This window comes from Planococcus citri, chromosome 4, assembly GCF_950023065.1.
Source record: "Planococcus citri chromosome 4, ihPlaCitr1.1, whole genome shotgun sequence".
Lineage (NCBI taxonomy): Eukaryota > Metazoa > Arthropoda > Insecta > Hemiptera > Pseudococcidae > Planococcus > Planococcus citri.
This window is the reverse complement of record NC_088680.1, coordinates 1,640,280-1,652,300: the sequence shown is the minus strand read 5'-3', so window position 1 is coordinate 1,652,300 and position 12,021 is coordinate 1,640,280. Positions and strand designations below refer to the sequence as shown.

General features: G+C 35.4%; 1 protein-coding gene across 6 annotated transcripts in view; it reads left to right on the top strand.

Moving 5' to 3' along the window:
• The window catches only part of RapGAP1 (Rap GTPase activating protein 1), a 264,659-nt gene that overhangs the window by 178,832 nt on the left and 73,806 nt on the right, over positions 1 to 12,021 (top strand). Inside the window, exon 1 of one of the 6 annotated variants that reach the window (XM_065361101.1) lies at positions 8,970 to 9,455. The exons of the other annotated variants lie outside the window; for them this stretch is intronic. Within the exon in view, the coding sequence (XP_065217173.1) occupies positions 9,321 to 9,455 (135 nt within the window). The 5' untranslated portion in view covers positions 8,970 to 9,320. Of the gene's footprint in view, positions 1 to 8,969; positions 9,456 to 12,021 lie in introns of those variants that run through there. 6 annotated transcript variants of the gene reach the window in all.

The window sequence follows — 12,021 nt, the reverse complement described above, 5'->3', positions numbered from 1 at the left end:
CGATTTATGCTTTTTTTTTAAAAAGTACGTATAGTACTTGATCAATAAAAATGGTCAAAATGAGTCCCAAAACTAATATTAATTACCCAAATCCAAATTTCACCATTTCCAGCCATTCTGGAGCCTCCAGCGCGAATTTTCAATTTCTCCAGAATTTTGAATTTGCTCCAGAAGGCGTGAATATTATGAAGTTGGGCAGCTAAGAATCGAGTTGTATATTACGCTCGGTCTGTTTCACGAGTTTATCTACATTCGAGCCGATTTTGGGAGTGACACCTCAAGAGTGGTTTTTTGACCAGCTTTTTTCAAAATTAAAAAATCCAAAAAATCAACAGATAACCGTTTGTGAGGAAATTTTTGAAATTTGCGAGAATCGCTGTATTTCTTAACCCCGGAGCGCAAATTTGACCATTTCCACCCCTTTTGGAGCGAGAGTGACTTAAACAGGCCGAGTGTAATATACAACTCGATTCTTAGCTGCCCAACTTCATAATTCACGCCTTCCGGAGCAAATTCAAACATTTTAACGCAAACTTGCCCAAAAAAAAGTTGGCCTTACTTACAAAATGGCGGCCATTTTGATTGACAGCTCAGACGAAATCGCAGATTTTGCGTTTCAACATAGGACTTGCACGAACTTTTTCAAACCTTACGAAGGTAGATCGAAAGATCATGCAAAAATTTATCACCTGTCAAAATTTCAAGTGCTAGACTGCATTTTTCGACTTTTGGAAAATTTTTGAAAATCCAATTTAGGCCAAAAATGAGGGAAAAAATCAAAATTTTACCAAATTGACCAAGAAAGCTGAAGTTTGGGATATACCCTATTTTCGACATGCCAAATCGACTGGAAATGGTTTCAACCCGTTTTGAGCAGTTCTGGAGCCTCCAGCAGATTTTTGAAACTCGAAATTCCCACAAAATTCCATCAAATTGGAGTTGTGAAGCTGAAATTTATTCTAAAAACTAATTTCAATACGCCACGAAGTACTGCAAGTGAATTTCAAGTCGTTTTGAAGCCTCCAGCGACTTTTTGAAAATTCCTGAAGCCTCCAGCAGATTTTTGAAACTTCAAATTTTTACAAAATTAAAATTTTATCAAATGAAGATGGAAAGCTGAAATTTACTTGACACTACAATTTTAACACTCTCTGAAGACGACTTCAGATGGGTTCAAGTCATTTTAGAGCCTCCAGCGACTTTTTTGAAAATTACTGGAGACTCCAATAGATTTTTGAAACTTGAGATTTTCTCAAAATTTCATCAAACTGAGATGGAGAGTCGAAATTCATTCTGCAAACTAATTTCAATACGCTACGAAGTTAACTACTGGTGGATTTCAAGTCGTTTAGGAGCCTCCAGCGGCTTTTTGAAAAGTTGTATGCCATTTTTTTGGAAAATTGAAATTTCCTAAAAGTAGCTGGAAGCTTCAAAACCATTTGAAACCACCATGTAGTCTGCGAAGTAAATTTCAGCTTGCCACTCCATTAGATAAATTAATGTTGCTGGAATTTCAAGTTTCAAAAATCTACTGGAGGCTCCAGTAATTTTCAAAAAAGTCGCTGGAGGCTCTAAAATGACTTGAACCCACCTGAAGTCGTCTTCAAAGGGTGTTAAAATTGTAGTGTAGAGTAAATTTCAGCTTTCCATCAACATTTGATAAAATTTTGTAAAAATTTGAAGTTTCAAAAACATGCTGGAGGCTTTAGGAATTTTGAAAAAGTCACTGGAGGCTCCAAAATGACTTGAACCCACCTAAAGTCGTCTTCAGAGGGTGTTAAGATTGTGGTGTAGAGTAAATTGCAGCTTTCCATCTCCATTTTTTGATGAAAATTTGGTGGAGGCTTCAGGAATTTTCAAAAAGTCGCTGGAGGCTCCAAAACGACTTGAAATTCACCTGCAGTACTTCGTAGCGTATTGAAATTAGTTTTTAGAATAAATTTCAGCTTTACCACTCCAATTTGATGGAATTTTGTGGGAATTTCGAGTTTCAAAAATCTGCTGGAGGCTCCAGAACTGCTCAAAACGGGTTGAAACTGATTCCAATCGATTTGGCATGTCGAAAATAGGGTATACCCCAAACGTCAGCTTTCTTGGTCAATTTGGTAAAATTTTGATTTTTTCCCTCATTTTTGGCTTAAATTGGATTTTCAAAAATTCACCAAAAATCGAAAAACGCACTTTAGCACTTGAAATTTTGACAGGTGATAAATTTTTGCATGATCTTTCGGTCTACCTTTGTAAGGTTTGAAAAATTTTGTGCAAGTCCTATGTTGAAACGCAAAATCTGCGATTTCGTCTGACCTGTCAATCAAAACTGTCGCCATTTTGTTAAGGCCAAGTTTTTTTAGGCAAGTTTGGTTTAAAATGTTCCTTAGGATGTCCCCTTTAAGAAAAAAGTTGTCCCGAAGGATCGGGGAGGGAGGTACAATTACTCCTACTGTCATATGCCGGACTATATCGTTTCATACGTTTTTGAAAGCGCTGAATATGAATATTAGCTCATTTTTTCGATTCAAACCCTCCAAAAATCATGCCTTCGGTACGTTATTCGGATTTCAACGAAGCTAATCAAGATGAGCAAAATGATCTAAAATTTTCTATTCAGAGTAGTCGAGTGCAAATTTCCATCTATCGTAGATCTTGATTGATGCAAGGTCAAAATACCCGAGGAACATAGAAAAAAACTTTCGAATGAGCATAAATAACTTGGCCCCTTTTATTCTGAAACCATGCAAACATCCATACTTGAACTTAGGATCGGTTGCCTGTGAAACTAGTCCAAGGCGTTCTTTTGTGATAGACGAGTCAGCGATACACCCTTTTGAATTTGTATCGAGCATTTGGTTAATTTTAACATTTTTAACGCACATTTCAACTCTCTCAATAATACCAGCGGATGCAACTGCGCCAAACACTCGCATGCATCAAATTATGCAGATGAATGTAGGTATTACAATGTTCATTCATATTACACATGCCTATAATTTATAAGCTGACGTTACTTGTACCCTTGAAAATACTGAGGATTATCTACATTTTACTTTCTTTTACCGTAGGTAGGTCTAGGTAAAGGTATATTTTGAATACATACGTATCGTATAATGTTCAGTTACACAAAAAACATTCGCGAACAAATGCGATTGTCATTGTTGCATCGTATAATCTCGGTGTTTATTTAAAACGTCGATTTTTCAAATTTTAATTTATGCGCATAGCTTAACGATGCCGAAGAAAAAAAGAAAATAAAGATAATAGCAGTATGCGAGCTAAGAATAAGCACCACGCGACAAACCGACAGCACGATGAAGGTAATTTTCATCTGCGTTTTCAAATTTACTCGTCATCTGCGAAGATACATAGGTTTAGGTAATCGTGGTTTGGCCTCGTTGACTTGAATAAACTTTCAGCCTTGAGCCCCCCCCCCAACTTCCTAAAATTCGCAAAAATTCTGCTACGATTTAAAAACAGATTTTTTCAAGAGGTCGTTGGTTTCCTAAACACGTCATTTTCAAAAAAGGCTGAAATTTCAACCACATCGACATCGATATTTTAAATTATGAGCGTGAGAATGAATAATTTTGGGCAAATATTACCCTCTCAAACCCAAATTTCACAATTTGCAGGAAAACTCGAATCTCAAACTGGGGAGATTCTACTCCTCATTTCTAAAAATATGATCACTTGACCGGTCTTGGGGTCACTTTACTTCTACTTGTACTCGATATTTCCAACTAGGCACATAATTAAAATGAAATCGATACGTATTACTTACACATGGTAATAAATGACTCAATTCTGTTACTGATCCAATTCCAAATCATCTCGACAGCTTTGCTCGCGATGAAGAAAACACTTCTGCGAATTTTCGTCATTCTGAATCGAATCACGTATTATCCGAAGCGAATACGAATCAAAATGCCAGTACACTATAACCAGAATAACGCGATGAAAATCTCGGAAAAAAACGCGAATATTTTTTTACGACCAGATCCGATTCAAAACTTTTGAAAAAATTATCCAACCCTTCACGAAACGATAAACTGCGCGAACCTATTCTCGTAATAAATGCTTCACGATTGAATGATAATCGAACAGAAATGCTCGCAATATCGAAAATGAATTCACACGTATGACGTAATGAGGCATATTTCTGCATTTGAGCGCTATTTATCACGTTGATGAGTCATCATAACAGCCAAACGACGTTTCGTAGGTATCCTTTAACAATAGACTCGAAAAACCTGTTGAAAATAGGAGACATTTGACTGAACGAATTTTATCTTCAATTCTATGAATCATCTTTTTGATAAGACCTCGTCGATTAATTCTCGACATTTTTATACTTTTACTCGTACGTTGCAATGTTGCCAAAATGAATTCGCACTTCGATAATTTTTTGGAAAATTATGATGTATTATTGTTGGGTACCTCCGAAAAAATTTTCGAGTGGAAGTTCCGCTCCTCAGCCCCCCCCTCCCTCCCACCACCACCTTGGACAGTATAGCAAAAAAAAAACGTACTTTTTCGGGAAAAAATCGATATCCACGAGTAGTGGGGAGAAAATCATGGTACCACGCAGGATGTGTATAAGAAGCATGGGCCTTTCAACAAGATTTTTTTCAAAAAATGTTATCAAAAAACTGTTTTCGCCAAAATGTGTCTCTTTACAAGTATTTTCATCCTAACAATCAATAAAATTAAAATTTTGTCGGATGTTTTAAAAATTTTGGTTAAAAGCAGAAGTTTTTTTGTAATAATTTGATTATTTTGGTAACAGTTTTTTTTTTTGATACCTCCGAAAAAATAAATTTCGACGATGATTTGGCAAAAAACAGAACTTTTTAATTTGATTTTGGTAAAAGCAAGAATTGATGTTTTCAATTTTGAAAACAGGATTTTTCGAACATTTTGGCGAAAAGCAGAAGTTTTTTTTGGAAATTTTTATAAAAGTTAGTAGTTTTTTACAATATTGACAAAAAATGAACTTCTTCGCAATTCTGAGATAAATGAGATTTTTTTGACAATTTAGGCAAGAACAGAACTTTGCAGACAATTCTGGCAAAAAAAAACAAAGACTTCTTAAGATGATTTTGGCAAAAGCAGGAATTTTCAAAATTTTGGCTATATCTAATGAAGTTTTCTGGTCATTTCCACAAAATATATTAGGACTTTGATAACGGCAAAAAAAGTATTTTTTGACAATTTTGCCAAAAAACGTGACTTTTTGGCAATTTTGACAAAAACGTGACTTTTTTTTGGCAATTTTGACAAAACTGGGGGTTTTAAAATGATTTTTTTCAAAAAATAAACTTCTGTACAATTTTGGCAAAAATGAGACTTTTTCGACAATTATTCTGGCGATATGATTTTTTGAACAGTTTGGCAAAAAAACAGGTGCTTTTTTGGTAACTTTTACAAAAAGTTGAAATTTTTTGATAATTTTAGCAAAAATAGGAATTTTTACAATTTTGGACAACGTGGTTTTTTGTTTATTTTTACAAAAAATATGATGAATTTTTTCATAACATCAAAACAAAGTACTTATTTTCCGACAAAACATGACTTTTTTCGGCAATTTTGACAAAAGTAGGGGTTTTTAAATAATTTTTTTTCAAAAAAGAAACTTCTGCACAATTTTGGCAAAAATGAGACTTTTTTAAACAATTATTCGATTTTTTGAACATTTTGGGAAAAAACAGGTGCTTTTTTGGCAATTTTCACAAAAAGGTGAGATGTTTTGATAATTTAGGAAAAAATAGGAATTTTTAAAATTTTGGCCAACAACGGTTTTTTTTTTGTTTATTTTTGCAACAATATTAGGACTTTTTTTGATAATGTCAAAAAAAGTAGGTATTTTTCGACAATTTTGGCCAAAAACATGTCTTTATTTGGCAATTGACAAAAGTTGGGATTTTTAAATAATTTTTTTCTAAAAATAAACTTCAGTACAATTTTAGCAAAAATGAGACTTTTTTGACGATTATTCTAGCGATAAGATTTTTTGAACATTTTGGCAAAAAACAGGTGATTTTTTGGCAATTTTTACGAAAAGTTGAAAGGAGGAGTTGCGATAAGGCCATTTTTTGGCACCAGCTAGTTATCGACTCAACCACTCTTAAAATGTTGTAATAAATGTACGAAATACGAACCCGTGGTTGGTTAATCCAAAATGACAATTTTTTGGGCTCCAGGGGTTCCCAAAGTTGCGAATAAAAACATAATTTTAGGAACCACTTAGTATTATTTTCAAAAACCTTTTTAGCATAAAATATCTGTTTGAACCAACAAACATTATGGGAGGTTATTTCCTTACTTAAGACCCTCGGGGGCAAAAATGGGGGGGGGGGTTCAATTTTTTGAAAATTTTGGAACCACCATTTTGGACCTACCCCTTCGAACCCCGCTAAAAAGATTTTTACAGTTTATTGGTATCTGAAAGACCCCATCCTATCAAATTTTGAGCTCAATAAAAATTTTCGCTGGTATTCAAAAATCCAATTTTCCAATTTTTCGTAATTTCCATATTTTGGGAACCCCTGGAAAACTGGAAATCTGCGATTTGCGCCTAACGTAACGTTTTGAGGTATATATTTAATAATCTGGATGAAAAAGTTGAATTTATTTCCTTGTATATTCGTAATTTTGGAACTTTTTTTTAGAGCCCTCCACTTTAGGCACCCCTAAAAAGGGCGTTTACGCATATTTTTTCAAATAAATTGAAGAATTCACGTTTGAGACACATTAGCAATTGCTCAGTAATTTTTCATTTGATTTTTCCTGTAACTTTCAAAATTGAGCTATTTCAGGTCAAATTCTGGCAGTTTTACTTCGTTGAAATCATGAAAACGTTATTTTCACGTCTTCTCGAATAGTTAAATCTCAGAATTTGATTCGAAATAGCTCAATTTTGAAAGTTACTGGAAAAATCCTACGAAAAATTATCGAGCACTTGCTAGTGTGTTTCAAATGTAAATTCTTCAATTTATTTGAAAAAATATGCACAAACGCCATTTTTAGGGGTGCCTAAAATGGGAGGCTCTGAAAAAAAGGGTTCAAAATTACAAATATACAGGGAGCTTAATTCAACTTTTTCATCTAAATACTTAATCGAATATACACCTCAGAAGGTTACGTTCGGCGCAAATTACAGGTTTCTAGTTTTCCAAGGGTTCTCAAAATATCGAAATTACGAAAAATTGGAAAATTGGATTATTGAGTACCAGCGAAAATTTATATCGAGCTCAAAATTTGGTAGGATGGAGGTCTTTCAGATACTAATAAACTGTAAAAATCTTTTTAGCGGGGTTCGAAGGGGTAGGTCCAAAATAGTGGTTCCAAAATTTTCAAAAAATTGAACCCCCCCCCCATTTTCGCCCCCGAGGGTCTAAAGTAAGAAAATAACCTCCCATAATGTTTTTTGGTTCAAACTCAAACAGATATTTTATGCTAAAAAGGTTTTTGAAAATAATATCTACTAAGTGGTTCCTAAAATTATGTTTTTATTCGCAACTTTGGGAACCCCTGGAGCCCAAAAAATGGTCATTTTGGGTTAACTAACCACGGATTCGTATTTCGTACATTAATCACAACATTTTAAGAGTAGTTGAGTCGATAACTAGCTGGTGCCAAAAAATGGCCTTATCGCAACTCCTCCTTTTTTGATAATTTGAGCAAAAATAGGAATTTTTGAAATTTTGGCCAACAACGAGGTGTTTTGTTCATTTTTACAAAAAATATTAGGACTTTTTTAAGGCGTTTTTTGGATATACTGTCCAGGGGGAAGGGGAGGGAGGGGCGTTCAGGGGCGGAAATTCCGCTCGAAATTTTTTTTTGGAGGCACCCAACATTAATCCATCATATAGTTTTCCAAATCTGGGAACAGGGCCATTTCGCCTATTTTACCTGGAAATATACCCTTTATCGGTGTTCATAATTATTTTCGACCAGCCAAATTATCAATCAGACCTACTGAGCGACGCAGATGTGACATCTCCATCACACGAATCCGTACTGACAATAATTTTTTTCATCGCACATCAACAGTGGCTGCCTTAATACCTCTCCCATCTTGTTCCGCTACCGCCTTCATCCGAACACTGCTTCGTATAGCAGCATCCGCCATAAACGATTTCAGCGAGATTGAATAATTTGCTAATTAACTCGTCGTCGTCGTCGTCATCATCATCATCATCGTTGTCGACGTCTTATATACACGGGGGAGCGTTTTAAGGACTTGTAATTAAATAGCGCCCCCTTTCTTTATAACTGGAAGGAAACGTTTTATAAGGTTATCTCGGCGTTGCGCGAACCAACAACGAACGCCAACTCATCAAAAATTTTCACCTTAATACATATTTCGTACTACACAGTACACGTACTCGTATTATGGCTGAGTATCTGCTGCTACATACGCTAGATACGTTTTCATAATATAAATCTGATTCGAATCGATTATTCGTTTGGCGCATTATTGGGCGTAATACGATCGTGTAATACGCGAATACTCGAGTATGGTATTCGGTATTCGCCAATAATGGCGAGAATCGAGTCAGACGTGGTGTTTGATTTTTGAGCTATATAGTTTGGTTAAACATAGTATATTCGTAATATGGCAAAGAACGCGACTCGTTGAGAGAGTATGGGGTATACTCGTATGCGTGTGTGTGAAAAATTTATGATACCAACTGTGTTTAACTATTGTAATGTGGTACGCGTCTACCGCGCGCCCATATACTTATAGGACATAATACGAGCAGTATAATATGTAAAGTTTACTCGTACATGTATTTATGCATCCCACACGTAACCACAACCATAACCGTACAGTTGTTGCATTGATTTTTTTTTTTTCACTCACTTCTTCAAATCAACGGCCAATTCGCGAAGGAGTGTTGTATAATTTTTTTTCAGTGTCAAACCACTAGTACCTATAACAAACGAAAGCGAGATTCAATTGAACTGGTATCAGTTTACCATAGGCGTCCATTGCTCGCCGATGCACGTTCGCCTCACACGTACGAGTAAAGTCGCGATCGTTAATTGCCGTCTCTGCTGCGCGTTCAAATTGATTGCAAATGTGATTGGTGATTGGTGACGTAGAGGGTATAGTGTGATCGACGATCAATTTCACCGCATCATTGAGCTGATCTCTCTGTTCGTCTTCTTGCGTTTTTTTTGGTTGGTCGATCGATCTTCTCAACTCGTGACATCGCGCCGTGTTAAAACCAGTTTATTGTACGAGACGACGTGCGTGCAATTTCGCCCCGCAAGCGATTAACGTGTTAACGTATGTATCCGGCTCATTGTCAACCGATCCGATGCCGATGCCTATGCCACAAACCATCAGACGAAGGAGTAGATCTTGTCGCAGGGCATCGACGACCCTAAGCGCTGCTCCGGCTATTGCCATTACCGATACGTCGTCTTCAACCAGTACTTCGGCTACTGAAAGTGTGAGTACTCGACTTTTATCTATCCGTCTGGTCGTACCAATGACCAATAGAACAGTTGGCTGTCTTGATCATCTATTGTCGATCAAAGCTTCTAAGTCTTCGCTTATGTCTGAATATACTCGTACTTCGAAATTCGAATCGAATCTTAAAGTCAGTCACATCTGCCGGGGCTTTGGTGTCAGTTAGCCAAATGGTTAGGATCTGATCAGATCATAAAATTGGCAGTACCTGAGCAGATCTAATTCGATAAATGCTCATCTGAACAGATGTCACCATACCTACCTAAAATAAGATCAGAGTTGGCAAGATCTGATTGAGTTGGATCAGAATATTATGAGATTAGATCAGATCAGATCTAGGCATTCCCTGGATACACTTACAACTGACCAGACCTGATCAAGTGATCACATTCACTCATTTTTCTCCGCGTTTTAACTGTCTTCGAATCCGGAATTTGAATTAATTCAACAATTGGGAAGTGCTAAATTACCTCCTCCCTTTTCAGTCTTTATTCAAGGTTTTGGAGGCAGATTGGGGAAAAATGCAATCGGTTTATTAGAAATGCTTAAAATGTAAGTGGCTCAAAAACTGTTGATGAATAGAATATTGAGGAGTACCCCACCAGACCACCAACCACCTCCTTTTTGAAGATGGGTGGGGGGGGGAATAGTTGACTTGAAAAGAAAACGTGAAATTAAATCGTACGAGTATAACCAGAGGGCCCAAATCTATTTTTAATAGCAACAATACCAGCAGAAAACTTATACTCAAAAAGGGTTAAAAATTATTTAAGACACGGTATACTTAATTTTTTTTTTTACTAAAACAGAAAGTTGCACTAAATTCAACTTTTTTGACAAAAATAAATTGTGAAAAAATATTCGGTTTTTTTGCCATAAAACGCCAAAAACTACCACTTCTTCACTAATAATAATTCCAAAAAGGTCTGCTTTTTGCTAAAATTGTCCAAATTTTGTTTTTTTGCCAAAAATATACAAAATTTCTCGCTTTTTGGCAAAATTGTTAGAAAATTTCACTTTTTTCCAAAAATTACTCATTCGAAAGTTTTGTTTTATTTTCTCAAACTGTAAATTGCAAAAAAAATATCATTTTTCGACCAAAAAAATATCAAAAAGTCTTGCTTTTTGCCAAAAATTCGCAAAAAGTCTCGCTTTTCCAAAAATGTACGAAAATTCACCTTTTTAGCAAAGTTGCTAAAAATTGTCGTTTTTTACAACAAATTCCAATAGATCATACTTTTGGGCATAATAATATTATGATTTTTGAAAAATTCAACCTCAGAAATATTCAATTTATTTTTCTTTCGATATTCAGTTGGGTATATCTACTTTAGAAGTACCTACCCGTACATGCGAAAAAATAAAAAAAATTGAGCTTTGCTGATTCAGTTTCAAGAGAATACGACTTGCTAGCATTTTTAATCATGTACTTATATACTTAGGTATTACGAGAGCAAAGATTATAATTCTGAGAAATACGAAGAATTAGAATAGTTACAAAATTTTCTCTTATCTTTTGCTTTGACAGGAATTAAAGTTTACAACTAAGTTATGGTAGTATATGTACTATGTAGGTATTAGTAAGGTAGTACTCTTGTACTGTAATCAACAACACGGATATAACGGATAGGGATACCTTATCGCGTATAATTTATCCAACTTCCTGAACCGTGATTGCGAAAATCCAAGCACGAATGTCAAATATGTATTCGCTATACTACCAAAGATTCGATATATTGGAAGCGAACAAATATTAGGATACATAGAAATGTGTGTACACAGGTTCCAGATATTAATACGCCATCTCTCGTCTTCCTATTTTCAAAAAAAACCCTCTGCTTTCCTTCAGCGAGTGCGCGGATTACAAATACAGCATTTCGAATATTCAAATTTCAGTACCACCTACGAATACTCGAGATATTATAAACTTTAAATTTCCATTTATGCTATCGATGTTGGCCAATTTTTTTCCAACCCTACTGTAGTTCTAGTTACCACTCTTGGTTGATATGTATTTGATAGTAGAGGCGACAAAATTATTGAAATTGAGAGAAAATGACCAACACAGGAAGCAGAGCAAAGATCAAGATCTGGAGAGAAAAAAAAGTAAAAAAATATGTTGAAAAACCTCTTTGTGATCTTCTTTTAACAAATCAAAATCGTAAGTCCCTATAGTCCGGCATATGACAATAGGAGTAATTGCACCCCCCCCCCCGCCGATCCTCCGGGATAACTTTTTTATTGAAGGGGACATCCCAAGGAACATTTTAAAGCAAAGTTGTCAAAAAAAAAGTTGGCCTTACTTACAAAATGGCGGCCATTTTGATTGACAGGTCAGCCGAAATCGCAGATTTTGCACTTCTACATAGGACTTGCACGAACTTTTTCAAACTTTACAAAGGTAGATCGAAAGATCATGCAAACATTTATCACCTGTCAAAATTTCAAGTGCTAAAGTGGGTTTTTCGATTTTCGGTGAATTTTTGAAAATCGAATTTAGGCCAAAAATGAGGGAAAATATCAAAATTTTACCAAATTGACTTAGA